Genomic DNA, 20,291 nt, shown 5'->3' on the forward strand with positions numbered 1-20,291 from the left:
TAGCTTATTAATAAAAAAAATTATTTATATTTTTAAATAAAATTATTTATATTTTTAAAAATTAGTAATAAATCTCTTTTTTTATTACTAATTACTAATACTAACTAATACTAAAAAAATAATTAGTAATTAGTATTAGTAATTAGTAATTATAAAAAAAAATAATTAGTAAATTAGTAATTAGTAATTAGTAATTAGTAAGTATTAGTAAGAAAAATTAGTAATTAGTATTACTAATTACTAATAAATTTACAACCCTGCTACAGAGTCAAAAACGCAGGGACCCTGAGCTTTCGGTGCTGACGACAGCTGCTAGGAGAATGATCCACCTCCAGCACCACCACTTGATTTTTTTCCTCCATGATCAACACAGGAAAACAAACAAGAAAAACAAACGGGATGACTTTGTATGACTACGGCAACTGGGCGGGATAACGCAGACGGTACCACTCTATTTTTGCTGAAAGGTTACACAATTTAAGTTTGTGCAAGATTGAGTTGCCGTTGTCAAAGAGAGCGGGTGTCAGATGGAAACACCCGTTGTGCTGACAACGAAGAATTAAAGCATGAAGCTGTCAGCCTCTGTCACGTCAAAGTACCATGCCCAATCCTTATCCACTATCGCGATGTGGGATGAAAGTCTGCTACAGTACCTATTCGATCAGGTAAACGCAGCCTTACAAGAGAGCATACAAAATAAGACATTTTTCGCGATATTATCGATTATTCCCCTGTCTAGATTCCTGTCTGAAGGAACTGACATGCAAAGCCTCCCCTCCATCTTTAAAACACAGCCTTTGCTAGCCCCGGGTATCGAGAATGTGTACGTAGACCGCGTCTAATTTTAGATTTTGCCGCGTTTTTTTGCCTCGCTCAGCCCTCTCAGAGTCTGAGATTCTCAGTCTCACTCGCTTTCTACCTAGGGTCCCCCCACATCACGCTGGCTTCCAGTGACAACCCCTGGAAGCTTACAGACTCTGCTGCACCGCCTTTCAGTCCACGCCGTTACCGGCACATGGGAACTGATTGATAATTTGTTACGGGGGAGCCAACGAATGATGAAACTGCGGCATCTTTATTTTGACATCAAACCCAATTATCAATTCATCCCACTATCAACCCGAGAAGAGAAATCTACCGTCATCCACCGACTTTTCGTCTGCATTCTGACCATTTATTATCACCGGTTTGGGAATGGTCAAGCTTACACATGCAAGGGCCAAACTCTGAGCCTGACAGATGCTGACTTCAGCTGCCACGACTTTGTCACTTATCACCAAAGTCCTTCTTCCACATGCAGCTAGTCTTTATTTTTCGTACTGACCGATGTTTTGACCCTACCGCCTCGGTACTGCTATCAATGTGGTGAACTCCGTGTCGGCATAGGGTAGACTCGTTGGCTTTGTTGTACAGGAAAGACTATGAGGGGGAACTGCTGGCATAAATTATTGGATTATCGTCTTCCTGGAACCCATCAACATATCACAACATGGTCACCTTTCACTTTGACGACATATTAAAGACATAAGAGCTATGACTTGAGATACATGATTTAGACAAATTACTACACGTCTGTGCTTGTGTTGGGAAGATTCTCTTCACTTCCCTTCCAAAATGAACAATACTGAGCTGCATCCGTCAATCCTACCATAAGAACCGACACTCTTGGTTCCCCCGACCAATCTCATTCTGCAGTAGTTGCTCTCCCATTCTTCTTTATTCTTCTTCACCGCAGCAAGCTGTGGCAGCTTACTCACACACAACCGTGGCCTTGCAGAGAGTCATCTCACTGTCGTAGTTGTTGCCGTCAGCGTTTCCGAGCTTAATGAGCATCGGCGAAATGAAAAATCTGATGATCGTCTTCGGGGAAGGCTCCTTGGTGTGTACGAGTGATTCCATCTGATTTGTGTCGAAATGCTGCAGTGTCTCAGACTGTCCATGTTGGGGCCAGCGAACCAAAAAGATCGCTTTGGAGCTCATCAACATCTCGTCTAGGTCCAGCGCAGCCTCAAGGATGGCCTTCATCTCTTGGTGAAAATCAGTTCCCGACTTGTCTGCTGTGATGTTACAGAATTGCTTCAGTCCCTCAACTTCAAGTCGTGCCTCGCGTCTGAAGGCGTCTTGGTCACGCCCGAAGAAGTGCCCAAAGAGGGCTGTGCCCTGGGCAAACCATCTTGCTACATTTCGAAGCGTTGGTCCTGGGCGCGAAGGGTTGCAAACCTCTGGAGCATGTTCTACAAGATTCGTTAGCTTTACCTTGTGCCATCTAGCAACGAAGTCCGAACTAACCGAGAAATGCAGCTCGCATGGCCTTTAGGTCTTTGTTGTAACCCCCACTGCAGAATCTCGCTCCGGCCGTGAAGATAGTCTCAACGATAGTCCAGATATAAGCGCCGATGAGAAAGTTCTTGTAGTCATGGACGACAAGCAGTTTGGGCCAGGCTGGGGAGATCTCCTCCAATCGGGCTCTGGTACGTTTGTCTGATGGCATTTTCATCTGACACTTGGCTAAGACACTTGCCAGGGAGCGAATGTTATATTCGAGCTGTTTCCACTTGCTCCGTATTTCTTGATCCGATATCTTGGCTGATCCTGTCCAGTTGACGCCGTCAGCGAGTCTTCGCAGCTCGTCTCGCTCGTTGACAGCCTCGTCAACCTTGGCATTCGCCTCCTTCAACTGCTGCTTGAGGGCCTCGTGCTCGAACTTCAGCTGTCGGTGCTGAGTGTCGACATCGACGAGTTGTTTGTGAGTTTCCTGAAGGTAGTCCTTCAAGTCTGGGCCTTGGCTTGTTGTGTGTTTGAGCCACTGAGTTACGCTGCCCATGATATTGTTGGCAATGCTGGATAGATGGTCCGCTGCTTGTTGAAGCGTAGATCGCTGTGCCTCTGCGCGTCGATCGGAAACCTGGAGAAATTGGTTCACCCGTCCCTCCTGTATCCGAAGGAATTCATCGATTGCAAGTGTATCAACGACGTTCCCAAAGCCCCGGGGATATGTACTGCCATGCTGTCTTGGGTCACCTTCAGGACTACTGGCGTCGATGAGAGGCCCGGATGCATGAGATTGGTGAGGGTATCTAGCAGCAGCTGCTGCATGAGGAGTGCCGTTATGCATGTTGAGCTGGCTGTGCCCTCCTGTTTTGGAATTCGTGCTCAATAGATGAGATTGGCCAAGAATGGTATCTGCCGAGGTTTCTCAGTAAAAGCTCAGTTCCGATTTATTTCACAAGACGAAATGATACTCACTGGATGTTGACTTGGAAGCAAGTCAGTATTTCGAAAGAGACGATGCAGGAGGTAAGGCCAACGCTATCGGAACACTTGCAAGGACAAAGCGTAGGGTACTACTCCTAAGTTCTCGTAAAAAAACAGAAAACGGGCATTTAATAAATAAGGGAAATATTAAGGATCAACAATGTGTGAAGACTTCAGAGTTCGCCCCGGAAAATGCATCAATAACCACCTTACTTAGGCACTGATACTTCTGTAACAGATTTGAAGGGCCCCAGAAAAGTTGATGATGAGCTCCGTCACTGCGTGCATCTGTCATAAGCCTCTGGGTTCGTTTACTAGGTACTCAAGTATCAACCTACCTAGTAAGCAGCTGGCAGATACTGGCACTGGCAAAAGAATATTGCTACCTGGACCTAATCACTGCGGCAATCTCCATACCTACCTATATCTCCGTCCTTGACCCCCCTCTCTCTTCTTTCTTTCTTATCATTCACCCCTTCGCCATTTCTCTCCCTTCTTACAGCATCTGCCTAGCAATTCATTACCTAGGGATACAGGAATCCAGGCAATATGACTGCTAACAAACCTCTCGATGATGCCATCATCATCGGCATAGACTTTGGGACTACGTAAGTTGAGAAGTCGCTGCAAAATACCAGATACTAAAAATGTTAACAGGTACTCGGGTGTCGCTTGGGCCTACTCACGCGAGCCTGAGGAGATCGAAATTGTGACTAGCTGGGAATCTGAACTTAATCATTGTTCCGACGTGGAGAAAGCACCTACCCAGATTCACTATGGTCAAAATAACCAGGACATCAAATGGGGATATGGCATTTCCCCCGAACATGAACCCTTGAAGTGGTTCAAGCTTTTGCTCCTCGAACCCAAAGACATCCCTCAAGGCGCTGCTAACTCTACCCAGCTCAAGGAGGCACGTCGTCTACAGAGCAAGGCCGGAAGGGAGCCCGTCAAAATCGTGGCATGCTTCCTTCGAAAGATCTGGGATCACTCTGTCGAGTCCATCAGACGTACTATTGGGGATGATGTTATGAAGCGATCCAATTTCCAGGTCGTCATCACCTTGCCGGCCATCTGGCCCCCCTATGCTCAGCATCGAATGAAAATGGCTGCCAATCAGGCAGGCATTCTGGATCCACGCCCTGCTGGCCCTACTACTCTCCGCTTCGTCTCTGAACCAGAAGCTGCAGCACTCGCTACCATCAAAGATCTCTCCAAGCGCTCGAGTATCAAGGTAGGCATATGCATCGTTGTCGATGTAGCAGAATTTCAGTGGGCTGATGGATGGGCAGGCTGGTGACACAATCGTTGTCTGCGATGCAGGAGGTGGCACGGTTGTAGGTTCATCTCAAGCCAGAAACTTGACGCTGCTGACATTTCAAAGGATCTCATTAGCTACATCTTTCAATCAACTGATCCATTCGTTGTCAAGGAATGTGTCAAAGGCGATGGTCAGTCAACAAACACATACCGACTCGCCGAGAGAACTTGATGACTGACTTACAGACAGGCGACCTCTGTGGGGGAGTTTTTCTTGACGAGGCCTTCATCAGATTTGTCAAGAGGAAGAGTCCCAAGGGTACATGGTTCCCTGTCACTAAGACCGAAGAGAGGAAATTTCTTAATGATGAGTGGGAGCATGGTATCAAACCTCAATTTGAGAATCAGCAGCGGATCTGGTCGCTCACTCTTCCCGATACTTGTGTCAACCCTTCTAGCCGAGGCTTGATGCGCCGTATGACACTTGATCTCACATCGTAAGTTCCAAGATAGCGAATCAAAGCGCTCAGCTAACTCTATTATAGCCAGGATCTTCTTTCAGTGTTCTCTCCGATCGTTGACAAGATTGAGGTCCTCGTCAGACGCCAGGTCGATGCAATCCATAGAAAATACCAGGAGAAGCCCAAGGTACGTAAAAGTAAACGCTTGTCAGTACTATGCTCCTGAATTCCTGTATAGTACATTATCCTTGTCGGTGGTTTCGGTCGCAGTCGCTTCCTTTTCAACCATCTTCAGGATCGGTTTGGACCTACCATCTTGCAGTCTCGTGGAAACAAGCCGTAAGCATTCATTTTTTACTTTATAAAAAGGATAACGGGGGTTATCTAACGGTTCTCTAGTTGGACTGCCATTTGCCGTGGCGCGGTCGTGCAGGGTCTCGTCCGACATAACCCCTTGGCTAATCTGGGTGTTGAAGTCGAGACACGGGTGGCTCGAATGAGCTATGGTATTAAAATCAGAGCACCATTCATGGAGGGACACCACAACCAGGCGGATAAGGTGTGGTCCCACGTATATCAAAAGTATCTAGCCGACAACCAAATGGCATGGTTTCTGAAAGAGGTAAAGAAGAACTAAATGCAGAAAGCTTCACTACTGACGGGGTTCGTAGGGCGAGGATATTTCAGAGAAGAGATGCGTTTTGCAGGCTTACGTCCGATATCTCGAAGTCCCATCTTTTCAAGGCCACGAGAGTGTTTACTGTACGGCGTCTCGTGCACCTCCTGAGCGGTATGGCGACTCGGATGACATTCACCACCTTTGCACGATGAAATGGGACAAAATTGTCGATGTTCACACGCTTCCGAAGTGGACCAACCCCGTTGCTGTTGCATACCCACGACTGGACTACCACATCAAGATGGATTGTGAAGATGGCACCGTGAACTTCTCAGTGCATTATCAAGGATCCAAAGTCGGAGAGGAAGAAGTTGAGGTTCAGTTCAACTGATGCGGTAACAGGATCATTCTCTCCCCAACAGCTGAGGTGCCCAGATCGTGGATTCTTTGATGGAATACTAGACCTTGCCATACACGTCTATGGGCAGACGATCGGGTGCCAAATATTAAGAGAGCATGGCAGCGAGTTCGGTGGATATGGCCTCTCACTTTTGAAGGGTGGGAAGTAATAGGCAGTTATATGGTTATGAAGGCACGAATGATCGTCTGAGGCTGGCGCATCAGATTTGATGCTGCAGGAGATCCAAAAACCGTAATGTCAGAGTAGTTTGTTGTTAACCATGTTTTGTCTTACATCGTTACAGTGTGTGATGCTTCTCCTCGGTGTTGTTCACCTTTACACAGAAAAGGAATAGTGCGCACTAGGCTAGCTGCAACCTGGCAAGCCAACGCGGGGATGTCTTCGGTGAGACAAGCACGAGGGATAGTCAGCTGTCACTGCACAGAGACTGTGTTATCGTAGTGTCTAGTGTGACAAACTATTGGTTCACTACGGAGGCGAGAACGGCGGCCTCAAAAGAGTTGACTGATGGACTATGATTTGATACATCATTATGCTCTCGTGTGTAGTCATAGTAGAAAGAGGGGTTGAGACTTGGCCTTTTCGCCATTATGCAGCAGCAGCTTGAATAGTTGATATAGTAGTTGTAGATATATGTGAACTGATTTAGATCGAGAGTCCGAATGTTTGACCGAGTTTCTCGTTTGTTTCGAAGCAGTGAATGGTTGAGACAGAACAAGCTCTCGCACGTGCCAACGGTTGTCTCCAACTCAGGTCAGTCTGAGTGTCAATCTCCAGGGATTCGGGTTAGTTATCAGGGGGGCCCGGGCCTTGAAGCCGTTGCATTTCGTGGTCTTTGGGTGACGAATCAATCCATGTCGGTTTTTATAGAGGTCCAGATTAGATCTTACCAGTCCAAATCTGTCTCGAGTCTCCGGTTCAGGTCCCGAGACCCAAAGATAATGAGACGACTACCGTGCAAAACCGCCATATGACAGGTTTAAGCGGAGGACGAATGCCGAGGATATCAAGTCAGAGGAAACAGCAGAGAATAGACAACTTGGTGAGAATCTTCGCCTCTTATCAAGTCTTGTCAAGCTTGGCCCTCCCACATTCTCACGTATCGTCCAAGCAATCGCTTGATACCCCTGCTTCACGCCCAACCTCGCATTGCTGAGCCTCCCCTCCATTGGGCGCCGATCAAGAACCACCCCGGACGAACCAGTCTTGGCTTCATTGCTTGTCATTGAGCTTCTGTTTCAGTCTTTTTTTGGCCTCTGCTGTTGTCTCTCTGTCGTCTTGTCTTGTCTCGAGTGACCTCAATACGACGATGTGAGCTCCGTCCAATGATCCTCTCAAGACGTCAACTGAACTGTCGTCACTAACCACAAGACGCCCTAGTTCGAAATCACTGAACTCTGTCCGACAAGCAAGAGAAGAGGGTGTGGAACCTTATTCCATAGCCTGCGCCTGTCCAAGCATGCCCGTCCTCCACTGTCTGTTATAGCCTGAGCCTGAGCCGCCACTTCGCTTCCAAACTGACCTTATCCGGCTCCGCTCCGTTGCTCTACTGCGCGCTGTAGGCCCTCGACCGGGCTCAACCTGACTCCTCATCTCGTCTTGGCCTTTTTGAATTTTTTTTTTTGCTTTGCTTTATGAGGGAGGGAGGGAGAGAAAGAGACTTGGGGTAAGGAACAAGGTCCAGGTGGAGGTGTTAGTGTGTGCATACCTTGCCGAGACGAGACTACCACTAATACCACTACCTAGCCTCTACTTCTACCTCTAGTTGACTTATCTTTTCACTTCTGCAACACACTTGATCCATTGTTTCTTCCTCTTTCACAACAAACTCTAGCTCCTCGCACGCTGCAATTGATAATTGAGCCTATCGTTATTTGCGCCAGTGTCTGTCTGATTCAGGCACTTGACTTGTCGTCCTTTCTACTCTATCGACGTCATCGCCTGCGAACTGCTCCGCCCGCTGTATATCTTGCTCCATCGCCTCTACAGCACTGTAGCGCCTACAAACTGTACCTATACCTATACCTATAACCATACCGATACCGATACCGTCTTCCACCAACACCTGACACTCAACGTTTTGCCTTTAAACGCCTTGGCAATCCGAATTTTCATTCAATCTCACCTTACGATTACTTCACTTGCTTCTGTTGTTAGTTTGTCTTGCCCAGTACCTCAGATAGCTTCCTCCACTCCATGTAAGTCTACCTGGTCCTCCACACTGTGGCTATACCTATTTTTTTCACCCGCGTCGTCAACACTTGAAATGCGCCCGTAACCCTGCCATACGCAATCTTCACTCAGCGTCAACCTCTTCAAGTGTGACTCAGACTAACGTGGACTCCTTTCCAGATTCGAACTCGGCCTTTGCTATTTCAGCGTTATCTCCGATCTCGTTCCGTTCGCCTTTTATATCGTCTCCGGCCTCATCCCGGCGTTAAACAAGCCTCCCCACGACGTCATCACGCCGAAAAATCCACCCGCAGACTCACTTCAACATCTCGTGCTTCAGCTTGAAGCATCTTCCAAAACTGCCCAAAACGGACGCATCAAGGGGTCGTCGTAGCCGCTCCTCCTCCTTCTTCTTAACTCTCGATCGCTTCTTTCACCCTCCCTAACATCTCCCTGATCCAAGCTCAGCCTTAGCTGCGCCGAAGGGAATCGTCAAGAATCGAGCCGCTCATCACCAGTGAAGTTTGGAATAACCACTGTTGATATCGCGGGAAACAATAACATGGGAAACAACAACTCCACTCCAGGCGGATCCAACTCCAAAGGCTCCGGCTCGGCCGGGCCTGATGGACCCCTCCAATCTTACCCATCGTTCAGCAGATCTGACACCAAGGAATCGTCCCGCTCGTTTCGATCTCTAGGTTCAAAGATTCGTGGTAGCAAGTCTGATAGTCCCAGGAACTCACAGGTTCTATCCAATGGTGACACTGCGACTGAAACCAAGACTGAGGAACGACGGTCCAGTAGGCATGGACGTTCAAGCTCTTCTCGACTGAGCCGCAGTGAGCTTCCTCCGCTCAACACCGCTGCGTCAGACATGTCAGCACCCGAATCAGCCCTCGCAGATTCGGCTATTGGAGACGATCAACCGCCTCCATCTCCCGTTCAAGGAAACGCCAAGGGCGGTGCCCACGATGTGAGCGCTGCGCAAGCGTCGGGAGAGGTTGATCATGTTTCTGACCAACCTCCGTCTGTCAACGCTGGAGCTACTGCGCACATGCAAGCTCCAGGCCAGTCTATTTTGGTGAAGCGAGAAAACACCATCAACCCAGTCAACAGCCCTTCTGCTGAGTCCAAGACAGAAGGAAACTCCAATGTCGCCATGTCTGAGATTAAGGATATCGATCTCGATGACTTTATTAAGCGACTCTTGGATGCGGGTTATGCTGGGAAGGTCACCAAGAGCGTCTGCCTCAAGAACGCTGAGATTGTGGCCATTTGTCAGAGGGTTAGGGAAGTCTTGCTGTCACAGCCTGCTCTCTTGGAGTTGGATGCCCCTGTAAAGGTCGTGGGTGATGTCCACGGCCAATATACCGATGTTATCCGAATGTTTGAGATGTGTGGTTTCCCCCCCAACTCGAATTACCTCTTCCTCGGCGACTACGTCGATCGAGGTAAGCAGTCTCTGGAGACTATCCTGCTACTACTCTGCTATAAGCTCAAGTTCCCCGAGAACTTTTTTCTCCTCCGCGGAAATCACGAGTGCGCCAATGTCACGCGAGTTTATGGCTTCTACGATGAATGCAAGCGAAGGTGCAATGTCAAAATCTGGAAGACGTTTATTGACTGCTTTAACACTCTGCCTATTGCTGCCATTGTCGCGGGCAAGATCTTCTGCGTTCACGGAGGGCTTTCACCTGCGCTAGTTCACATGGACGATATTCGAAACATTGCTCGACCGACAGATGTCCCTGATTATGGGCTACTGAACGATCTTCTTTGGTCTGACCCCGCAGACATGGAACAAGACTGGGAAGCCAACGAGAGGGGTGTCAGTTATTGTTTTGGCAAACGAGTCATTACCGAATTTTTGGCCGTGCATGATTTTGATCTTATTTGTCGTGCGCACATGGTAGTTGAGGATGGTTATGAATTCTTCAATGATAGGGTTCTGGTAACAGTCTTTAGTGCCCCCAATGTAAGTTACACGTCTCCGCGTCTCCTCGGATATCCGGCTAACCCTTGTAGTACTGCGGTGAATTCGATAACTGGGGCGCTGTTATGTCGGTGTCTGCGGAGTTACTTTGTAGCTTTGAGCTTCTTAAGCCTCTTGATTCGAGCGCTCTGAAGAGTCATATCAAGAAGAGCCGAAACAAGCGACAGCACATGCTCAACAGTCCGGTATGTTCCACAAGCAAGCACCTTTAAAACCTGTCTAATCATTGTCATAGCCCGCTATGGTCCAACCTCAGAGCGTGTAATAATATACATTGCAAACACGAATCCGATTTTTATGCCACTTCCTCTATTGAGACATTCATTTAACGAACTACGGCAATCCGAGGGCGACCCGGACATTGCTGTCCAATTTCACCAGAATGAGCGGCGCAAACAGATCGACTCTTGAACCAGAGTATGAAAAGGTCAGATTGGGTTTGGGTACCGAGAACAAGCACACTCAGTATCCAGTTGCCAGTACCACGGTGTGACAGCCGCAAGGTCGCGGCTCTGTTCCGAGTGACGGACGTAACTGTCCTAATCAAAAGACCTGAAATGGTTGAATCGGTACACAAATCCCAGAATAGCGCCGCTGTGTATACGCTTTGGAGTTTGGGAAAGGTTGGCCTATACTTGAGGCGCACTTGTAAATGATTGATTGGAGGATTGGGAATGATGCCTTATAGAGTATTATGGGCTTATAGCAAGATCCGAGATCTTGATTTGTGCATAGCACCAGGAATTGAGTACAGGCAGTTCCTATAAATATGTTTATGCTTTTCTATATGACTTGCACGTAATCGAATGTGATGTTGATGATTGGCCAATGCGGGGTGAAATGCTTAGTCATGGAGTTTGGGACGAAAATTGATCGTCGAAACCACAGACAATCAGCTTCACCACATCAGACAACCAACCCAAAATGCAACGCCACGCCTTCCGTTCGGTGTGCAGCCGGACAAGGCCAGAGCTCGAGCAGGTCTCGGATGCTTTTCGAAACTACGCCCGCCAATTCTCGACAACGCAGTTCCAGGCCGCCGATGGCCCAAGCCCCAGCACTCCGAGGCCACCTCGAAGCTCGGCTGGTGGTCCCAAGGTTATCGATATAAAGAGCATGCCCCTGCGCGGACGTGGGGGCCTCAGAGGGCGCGGCGAAGCTCGTGGAAGAGGAGGTCTCATGTTCAGAGGCCGAGGTGGGCTTGCTAGGGGAGGATCATCAGTTCAGGATCGATCCGCCACACCTGTTCGAACTTCTTCACCGACAAGAGGTCGTGGTGGTTTCGGTGCAAGCAGAGGACGAGGCGGTCGTGGAGGCCGTGCTCGTGGCCGAGGTGGAAGAACCAACGCTCGACGGCCAAGGGACGAAGAGGACAAGGATAAGAAGAAGATCGACCGAAACGAGTTCAACACATTGGATCCCGATGAGAAATCCTTTGACGATAACATTCGATTCGGCATCACCTCCGAATACAGGCCATCTCTCTCGCTCGAATCTATCAACGAATTTGCGCCCATTGCACCAAATTCCACCTCTGGAAAATCGGCCACAGTTCTCCAGAACCTCAGTGTCCTCGGCACAGCGGATCATGTCGGCGCACCAGACACCTTCCAGCCCAAATATTACGCCTCTGAGATAGAGGCCAATGGTATTCGCTTCTTTGCCGACCCGAAAGATAAGGAGGCTACCGAGAAGTACCTCCAGGAGAAGCTCAAGGCTGAAGGCAAAGAACCCACAGGCCCCATCATCACAGACACTGAAGAGTCTATTCGTCAGGTCATCACAAAGCGGGCTATTCAGGGCCAGCATGAGACACCCAAGTTCGCTTCAGACCCTGTTGGTGTCTCTCGCTCATGGCACCTGAGGGCCGAAACTTACTCTACCAACGATGTCAACTCCTTTGAGACGAAGTTGACGTCGCTGCTGGCTAAGAAGCCTGCTGCTGGAAAGGGTGCAAAGGCGCGTGCTTAAAAGATTAGATCTTAGGATCAGTGTACACTTGTCACGATATGTAATACTACAATATTCTGCATCTATCCTATCATACAATTACCATCTATAGTTGACGGATGGTCTGTGCTTCTTCCTGGTCAATTTCCTTCATCTTCTTGTCTTGTACCTTTTGAAGCTCCTTCTCGGCCTTCTTGACAATGTCAGGGAGGACAGTGCCTGACTTCTTCCAGTCCTTGAGTGTCTTTTCATGTCTGGATCTAGCATTGCGAATGCGGTCCTTCCAGTGCTGTACTGTCTCTTTGATCCGTCGCTCGACGTCGTCCTTGCGCTCAAGCTCCACCTTGAGGAGAAGCTCAAGCTCGTTGTCCTCTGATCGCTGTGGTTGCTGGTTGAACTCACGACTTGCCTGCACTGCTGACATGATAGGCTTGATGTACTCCTTGTCGTTCACGAGCAGTGAAATAGCTCGACCTGACCGAGGAACGACTTGCGCCAGCTCTCGTAGAGGGAATGTCACATCATTACCGTCATGATCCTTCATGGGCACAGGCAGGGATCCCAAATTGGTAGGGTTGAATCGTCCGCCATGAATCATACCAGCCAGCTGGGTCTTGAAGTGCGCATCAATAGGAGCATAAGCAGCAATGACAGCTGTAAAATCGAGGGGATCTTCCGGATCCGGCATCGGCACCTTTGCAGTATCGAACTCGGCCTTGTTCATGGAGCCTGCAGCTGCCTTCGCATTGGCGCTGTTGGGGCTGTTACTCGGGGCCGTAATCTTGCGCTTCTTGAGCAGAGAGGGAGACGTGCTGAAGACGCGGGGTGTAGCGGCTATCGATCGGAGGGGAGCTGGGCTGATTTGGTCAGTAAATTGCATGATGTGAGGATTGTGAGACGGGCCGTACCCCTCTGAGCGCACTAGTTGCCGTAGGCAAGTTGTTAGAGGACCATTGGCTCTTGAAAATGCCATTGTGGTGAGTTCGTGTTGTGAAATGTCGTTTCTAGTGTTAGGAGTTTATTCAGTGAGGGTCGAAATTCTTGCGCGACGTCAGATCAAGACCTGGTTGTGAGTGATAAGATAAGCGCTGGGAATGGTCATTGATGGACATCACCCAAATAGTAGCTGCGGGCCAAATGAGAAGTGAGTAAGTCATACTGAATTTTAAATATTACAGTGAATATGTAACTGATGATAATAAATTCCTATTTATTAGATGTAAAGATAGAAGTAAGAAGTGGGTAGCTTTGTTTGAAGCTGTTAGTGACTTACAGCTTTACTTTTAGGATAACCTTTAGAAGACCATTAACTAAAGGTAATTCCTTTCGTACTCCTCGTTTGTAATGCTTAGGGTTTAACGGTATGTAATCTTGCACATGACAGTTGGCTCAATCCTTTTTTCACTGCGAGGCCCTCGTCAAACACTTTCGAGGGGCATTTACGTATATGCTTCAAACATTCCGCTTCAAACATTCCGCAACCTATCATATATATACCACAATAAGCGGCAAAATCCCTTAAACCCGGTCGTGTGGTGTAGTGGTATTATCATGTTTCCTTTACAATGTTACAAATAACAAGTCATCGGAAAAGGTCGCAGGTTCGAACCCTGCCACGATCAACGTGATGCATGATGTGTTGGTACTGCAGTACCAGCAAGTCCATATTTTTGGCTGATGCTCAGTAGTTCACACTTTGCGGGGTAGTTATGGGTCTCTACGACGTATGTAGGGCTGGCGCAAAACGAGTTCATTGGTTAATAGACTTGAAAACTAGGAGCAACTTCGACAGAAAGTAAATCAGCAATTGTTTATTTCAACCTCATATGAACCATGTAATAGTGGGCTGCAGATACTGAGGCAGAAATAGAGCAGCGTTGCAGAGCTTCTCTTTGATTTATAGAACTCAGGTTGAAGAATGTTACGCTCATTGTGGCAGGGTAAAAAGGCAAGGGAGAATATGGCGAAGTTAAGAGAGAAGGGGTTTGACAAGTAAGGCCTTATTGCAGATCATTCTACATCTATATTGTATGATTCCATGTTCCCGACCAAGATGTCTAGAATCACTATGATCTGGGACTATCAAGTATTCCCCTCGCAAATCCTCTACTGAGTCTTACAGAGCGTGCTAGTATGACGGGTAACTTCTTCCAGCCATGTGTTGCAAACCACCAACTTGCCACGCCACTGACTGCGAGACCCGTGAGGCTTATGAACCACATATCCCAGTTCCTCGCCTTCCATATCGGCATACGCATATCCGCTGTCTGCAGATGCATTGGCCGTAACTCAACACCTTTCTTGAACCGAAGTTCTTGGTCTATCATAAGTTCCTCAATAAGATCAGCTGCAACATGTTTACGTTTAGAGTTGAGAGCTGCTATGCCTTGCATGCGACGGACATTCATTGCAAAGGAACCGTCTTCGTCCTTTATGATGTCTGCAATAGCGGAGGAGATGCAGGATGGTGTCAGGTAGGATTTGTCGAGAGACATACCTACACCAGCGGCTTTTAGTCGGGCACTGTTGCAGAGCTGGTCGAAGAAGTATCCGATAGCGAGGACTGGTGTTCCATGGAAGAGAGTTTCGTTGGCACTGGAGCCGCCCCCATGAGTGAGAAAGAGGGCTGTATGAGGGTGTGCTAGGATGGCGCGCTGCGGTGCAAAGACGGGAAGCCGAAAATGTGGGTGAGAATCGTTCAAAAGATCAGTAATGGATATGCTCGAACCATCACATAGATTATAAGACTTGAGGATGTCGAAATTGGCGCGAGGCTTTTGGGGGATAGACCATATGACTCCATTGATCGAGTCTTCGTCGAGAGCTTGGATGAATCCAAGGAGATACTTTTCAAGTTCTTCACCCGGAAGATTGACATGCGTCCCCAGGCACACGTAGATGGTCCTATCATGGTTGCTCAGAAACTGAGCCAGGCCGTCGTCTAATGGAAGGTATTCGTCGCTCAAGATAGGTCCAACAGGTGCCATGAGAGGCGGCAACTCCTTCGGTGCTTCAAGACCCCAGAAGGAGTTGACCAGAACAAGATAGTCAGGCTTGGAGAGAAGAGAGTGGCTATAGTTGACGCCAGCATCAACACGCATTCGTTTGGTCCATATTAACCAGGGGATGATAGTAGGCAGCGCGGCGAGAACCACAAACTCGTTCCAGAACCGCGATGATAGAGAAGCATGCTCCGAAGTCAAGGCACCGTCGGCTTGAAACCCAGGCTGGCCGGGATGATAACTGACGGGAGCCATGGCATAAGGCATTTGGGGCCAGACGCTCGCTAGTTGGATATTGAACTGCTTTAGCATATCCCTCGCGGCGCTATCGGCGAAGAAATCTGCAACGATAAAGTCGGGCCTTGTAGAGTCATTTTCACACAGAGATCGAAGAGACTTGTAAGTATCAGTCCAGAAGTTGTCAAAAAAGTATTTTGACCTCATCATGGGACCGAAGCCGTGCTCATGACGCCAAAGACGCATTGTTTCGTAGTGGATATCCAAATCATCTTCCGAAGCGGCGGGACCGACTGTATATACGGTTTTTATGAAGGGATAATTAGCTGTCCAATCTTCCTGGCCTGCGCAGGTGGCGAATTGGACATCATGGCCTCGAGAGGCGAGGACAGCGCCTATTTCGAGAACTGGAGCTATTGTCGTGTTAGCTTTGGTGTGTGTAAGTTGGAGGGTTCTGGAGAGGTACCTGCATGAGTAAACCCGCCTGTTGTGGCAAGCAGAAGGATTCTTCTGCGGAATCCATGGCTGTCAGCCATTGTATTTAGGCTTAATACTTTAAATTAGAATGTGTGTGTGTGTTGTCGAATCGAGATGGGTTGGTTTATCTTGGTCTATGTATGACGCTTAGTTCCAGTGGAGGTTAACCAATTAATGCCTGGCAAAGCCGGAGCTTGGTTCTTTTCTGTACAGGGCTGAAGTCTGATGATACCCGGCAGCAGAGAAACGAAGCATTTACCATTTAGGGAGCCCTGTTCAAGTAACATAAATACTTGGACAAGTTTAGGATAGGCTACTTATAATAAACTTGGTAGACTTCGAGGTCTTCCAACAACCAAAGCTTGGCATAAGCACGGCGAGGGAAAGGACATCATAGATAGTCGATAACATTCCATTTCTCGTCTATCTCTATTATCATCGTCCATCGTATAGTCTTGTCTGAACTGGAGGACGTCATCTAACTCGCTTTGGACAAACACCAATGCCATGTTCGATCCTCCTCTTGGTACTCGGCACACTTATGTATATTTATACTCAATCCAGGGCTCATGTCTGTCTGCACAAGGCATTACCAACAGCAATCCTAACGCCGTTCCCATGCTTTCCACGTGCAACATTACCCAACTAAATGTCCCTTTTTCATCTCAACCCGCTCATCGTCGAGATACGTTCAACGTTGTCTCGATATCATCGACCAATCCAAGACAAAAAAACTAGGACAGCATCAAATAGCTAATTCATCCAGCGTCAAAACTGGCGTTCAGGGGGGTATAAAGCGTTTTCCGGCTGCAAAGGCAAAGTCCGGATTCTCAGAAACGAAGTGAAAGGTAATTACGAAAAGTCATCAGGTCGTCCGGGTCTGGCCATATCGCCGGCTTGTTGAGCCAACTCCTTGGCCTCACGCGCCAGCCCAAATGCGATGGGTGGCAGGGTTTGTACCCACATGCGCCATTCGTGAGAGTTGGTATCCATGCCAATGTTGGCCATGTCTTGGCCTTGGTCAGCAGCCTCTAGGAGTCGTGCTCTGCAGTTTGCCAACGAGGCTGCCATTTCGCCTATGCCGTAGGCTTGTGTTTCTGAAATGATATTGCTAACAACGGCATTGATAGAGCCAATCTCGCCAGTAATCTGTCGCATCTCAGCATCACCCCGGATCGTGTTCACAAGCTGCTGGATGTCGGTTGAAAGGAGGGCATTCTGGTCCTCAAGGTAGAGCTGAGTAGTTGGTTAGTGATGTTGAGGATCTAGCGTCGAAGGGTAACTGACTTTAAGGTCTTCGGCGGCTCGGGGGTCCAGCTGATGTGATCCTTGCCCATTGGCTTGGTTGTTCGCATTGGAGTGCCCGAGCCCGATCGGTACCGCGCTCGCTTTGGACATGGGCCTTCCGGAGTATGGCTCCGCGGATTGGCGAGGTGAGCCCAAAGGACTGTATGCCGAAGAGTCAATGCTTCCTCGCATACCACCAAGACCCTGGAAGGGCGGTGGGGGAGGGAGCCCGCCTTGAGTAGTCGAGGGATGCTCCGTAGCTACAGGAGAAAAGAGTCCACTAGAATCCGCGGGAGTTACAGTTCCGTCGTCATCATCCAATTCTTCAGCTGGGGTTGTCCGAATTTTGACCAGACCAAGAAGCTCCACGATGGCCGCTGCCAAGTGTGACGCTGCCGTATCGAGCAGTGAGACCGGGGACATTCCAGCACTATGGGCAAAGTTCTTGGAGGCTGTGATGAGGTTGTTTGCGGTGGAAGATACCTTGGATCTGATCTTGGCCTGTTGCTGTGCGAAGTCTTCATCACTATTCTGTGGGACTTCTATGTCCTTGGTAATGCGGCGGACGCTGACAACAACTTGCTTCATTGCGTCGATAACCTTTTCTGGATCCTCGGTTCGTGCTTTTTGCAGGAGTTCGTCAATGGCGATTTGAAACTTGGTGACGTGAACATCTTTGACAAGTCCACGGTCATCCATGAATCCCTTTTCCCGGACATGCTTTGCTGCATCATGTTCAATTCCAGGACCAGCGGAAGATGCGCGCATGTGTCGCAATTGCGTCTTTGCGCCCGCGTATCGGTTCTTCCACTCGTGAACCTCGCGCTCGAGTCTCTCGATTGTCTGTTCCAGCTCTGCGTGTCGTTCGTGTGTTGAGCCGCTCTGCTGGGAAAGTTGGCGCATCTCAAGCAAGAATTCTTGCGCCTCTTTCCGAACCTCTTCTGTGACCTGCTGTTGTTCTCGGAGTTCCTGTCGAAGCTCATCATTTTCCCGCTGAAGGTCTGAATCCGATGCAGCGGGCCCAGTGCTGCGTGCTGATTCATGTGCTGCGGTCACGTCGTCCCTAAGCCTTTGAATCTCAATGTCGTGATCCTCCCGTACGCGCTGCAATTCCTGCTTCATTGAGTCGTTCAAGTTTTGCGCCTCAGCTAGTTTGTTCTCGAGATTGAGTCTCAGCTCATTCCATTCCTGCTTCTCCTGGTTGGTAGTGGCAGACCGAGAACGTTCCTGATCCAACGCACTGTTCATCTCGTCTTCCTTCTTCCTCATGGCATCCTCCATACTGTCCAATTTCTCACGTAGTTCTCGTACCTGATTTTGATAGTCCTCGATGAGCTTCTTGTCGGCCTGTGAAATGTTAGGCGTTTTGTTGTTTCTAAGCTGTAGCAGCACAAACCTCTGAAGTCACACCGCTTCCAGCACTCCGTTTGCTCTCACGGTTCGGGTCCGGTTCTGTAAATCCTTCACCTTCGTCGTCTTCTTCGAGCATTATACTTTTGTTGGGAACGATCGTATTATTCTGATTGAGCTGTTTCGGGGTTGGGCGTCCGTAATCGCCATTCTGGGCACCTGGTGATGCTGGCATACCGTAAGCATCTGTCGGTCCAGGACCTCTCATAGATGGTGCATCAGAGGGTCTCCTCATGCGGCTTTGACCTCGAGGGGGAAAGCCATTACCATTAATTGGAGTACCCGGCCCCCTGATTGACATGGGGCTTCCGGTACGGGCGAGATCGGCTCCTACGAATCGAGGGAATCTTCGTTCTAATTCGTGATAGACATCGGCGGCTAGATCTCGAAATCGCGGTGGGCCAAGAGACGATAGCCTTTGGCGAGCCTGATTTCGCTTTGGGTGAAAGTTCTTCTCGGGCAGCAGAAAGGAAGGAGGACCATTTGGAGCATTCGGCGGAGCCCTGGCAGTGGCCTGTCGTCTTATCAATTCGTCAAACACATCGGTACTCAGCTCATAGAATTGAACCGAGGAAAGGCGCAAAAGCTTGTCGCGGGCTTTATTGGGCTGCTGCTTGTGATTGGGGTCGCGGGTATTGAGAAAAGCACGCAGAGCAACATAGTGCTCGCTGAGGACGGACTCGTCGAGATCGCCGCGGACGCTGTTACGACCGCTTTCGCTGCGAGCATAGAGCTGGGTGCCGTTACTCGACCGAGCAATCGAAGCAGGCGGCGAGGGACCTCCAGTGCTTCTAGGGCCAGGCCCGGGCCCGGGACCAGGTCCTGGACCGTTGATAGGAGCGCTGGGGAAGCCGTTGATACTCATGGTGCTGTTGGAGCCACCCGAATTCGGGGGCGATGCGAGATTGGAGCGACCGTTGGGATAGGCGCCGTCTTCGGGACCTTGATACTTTGAGACAGAAAACTCGCTACCGCCTAGAGAGATCGGGGACAACGGCGCATTGCGTCCCAGGCTGATGCTCATGATGGAGAGAAGAAAAAACAGAAATGCGAAACCGAGATGATGCTGGAGGGAGATGGAACTGGAACAGCACCAGCCGCCTGTCTCATATGGACGCCACACGGGGACAGGGTCGAAATGAATGCAGGCTGCAGGCCACCTGTAGGTAGGTAACTACCTAATAATGGTTGGAATCTTTTTTAACCACTGGAAGGCTCCCCCACAACTTTGGCGACCTTTCAGGGGGCGACGGGCGATAGAAGCGCCAAGCTTCAGCAGGTGGCCGGAAGCGACGAAAAGCGGATGGACGGTTTGGAGCGTGGCTTCAATGACAGGAATGAATGATGGAGGTGGTGATGTCCAGATACGGTGAACTTGAAAGAAATGATAAGAGTCGAAGAGCAGGGGAAAGCAAGGTAAGATAGGTAGGTATTTCTGGCCAATCCTTGTCTATTTGCGTCTTCCTTTCGGTATAAAAGTTGGATGAAAGAGACTGGATCAAGGGCAATCAAAGAAGAGGGACAAAGAAAGAAAGTAAGAAAGAATGCAACGCAATGCAGATCAACCAACGATCGACTCAAGTCAATCAACTCAAGTGAATTCATCAACTGACCCTGACCGACCCCAATTCCATGGATCCAAAAGGGGGTTCAAGTCAAGTTGGATTTAGACCGGATCGGGTGTGGTTGGAACTTGGATGGATGGATGTTCAGGGGACAACTCCACCATCATCACCAACCGGAC

At 49.0% G+C, this 20,291-nt stretch overlaps 7 protein-coding genes and 1 non-coding gene across 8 annotated transcripts; 4 read left to right on the top strand and 4 right to left on the bottom strand.

Annotated features, from left to right (window-relative positions):
- Nucleotides 1–1,749: 1,749 nt before the first annotated feature.
- On the bottom strand, nucleotides 1,750–3,115 carry FMAN_16019 (uncharacterized protein; the record flags this gene model as incomplete). The annotated part of the gene is made up of 2 exons (XM_041833564.1): nucleotides 1,750–2,234; nucleotides 2,290–3,115. 2 exons carry the CDS (start codon nucleotides 3,113–3,115, stop codon nucleotides 1,750–1,752), a joined length of 1,311 nt encoding a protein of 436 aa, XP_041676670.1.
- Nucleotides 3,116–3,804: 689 nt separating this feature from the next.
- On the top strand, nucleotides 3,805–5,613 carry FMAN_01332 (uncharacterized protein; the record flags this gene model as incomplete). Its single annotated transcript, XM_041833575.1, has 7 exons — nucleotides 3,805–3,863; nucleotides 3,913–4,489; nucleotides 4,640–4,706; nucleotides 4,766–5,012; nucleotides 5,061–5,163; nucleotides 5,215–5,315; nucleotides 5,376–5,613. 7 exons carry the CDS (start codon nucleotides 3,805–3,807, stop codon nucleotides 5,611–5,613), a joined length of 1,392 nt encoding a protein of 463 aa, XP_041676671.1.
- A 3,137-nt stretch (nucleotides 5,614–8,750) lies between these two features.
- On the top strand, nucleotides 8,751–10,449 carry FMAN_01333 (putative serine/threonine protein phosphatase-z-like; the record flags this gene model as incomplete). Its single annotated transcript, XM_041833586.1, has 3 exons — nucleotides 8,751–10,166; nucleotides 10,217–10,369; nucleotides 10,420–10,449. The coding sequence occupies 3 exons, from the start codon at nucleotides 8,751–8,753 to the stop codon at nucleotides 10,447–10,449; spliced, it is 1,599 nt and encodes a 532-aa protein (XP_041676672.1).
- Nucleotides 10,450–11,108: 659 nt separating this feature from the next.
- FMAN_01334 (uncharacterized protein) lies at nucleotides 11,109–12,155 on the top strand (the record flags this gene model as incomplete). The annotated part of the gene is made up of 1 exon (XM_041833597.1): nucleotides 11,109–12,155. One exon carries the CDS (start codon nucleotides 11,109–11,111, stop codon nucleotides 12,153–12,155), a length of 1,047 nt encoding a protein of 348 aa, XP_041676673.1.
- An 85-nt stretch (nucleotides 12,156–12,240) lies between these two features.
- On the bottom strand, nucleotides 12,241–13,107 carry FMAN_01335 (uncharacterized protein; the record flags this gene model as incomplete). Its single annotated transcript, XM_041833608.1, has 1 exon — nucleotides 12,241–13,107. One exon carries the CDS (start codon nucleotides 13,105–13,107, stop codon nucleotides 12,241–12,243), a length of 867 nt encoding a protein of 288 aa, XP_041676674.1.
- A 553-nt stretch (nucleotides 13,108–13,660) lies between these two features.
- On the top strand, nucleotides 13,661–13,756 carry tRNA. Its single transcript has 2 exons — nucleotides 13,661–13,699; nucleotides 13,721–13,756. It is a non-coding gene; the product is annotated as a tRNA-Val (tRNA).
- A 444-nt stretch (nucleotides 13,757–14,200) lies between these two features.
- FMAN_01336 (uncharacterized protein) lies at nucleotides 14,201–15,909 on the bottom strand (the record flags this gene model as incomplete). The annotated part of the gene is made up of 2 exons (XM_041833620.1): nucleotides 14,201–15,786; nucleotides 15,840–15,909. 2 exons carry the CDS (start codon nucleotides 15,907–15,909, stop codon nucleotides 14,201–14,203), a joined length of 1,656 nt encoding a protein of 551 aa, XP_041676675.1.
- A 793-nt stretch (nucleotides 15,910–16,702) lies between these two features.
- On the bottom strand, nucleotides 16,703–19,571 carry FMAN_01337 (uncharacterized protein; the record flags this gene model as incomplete). The annotated part of the gene is made up of 3 exons (XM_041833631.1): nucleotides 16,703–17,086; nucleotides 17,138–18,484; nucleotides 18,534–19,571. 3 exons carry the CDS (start codon nucleotides 19,569–19,571, stop codon nucleotides 16,703–16,705), a joined length of 2,769 nt encoding a protein of 922 aa, XP_041676676.1.
- Between the last annotated feature and the right edge of the window lie 720 nt (nucleotides 19,572–20,291).

This window comes from Fusarium mangiferae (genome assembly GCF_900044065.1).
Source record: "Fusarium mangiferae strain MRC7560 genome assembly, contig: FMAN_scaffold001, whole genome shotgun sequence".
NCBI classification, from domain to species: domain Eukaryota; kingdom Fungi; phylum Ascomycota; class Sordariomycetes; order Hypocreales; family Nectriaceae; genus Fusarium; species Fusarium mangiferae.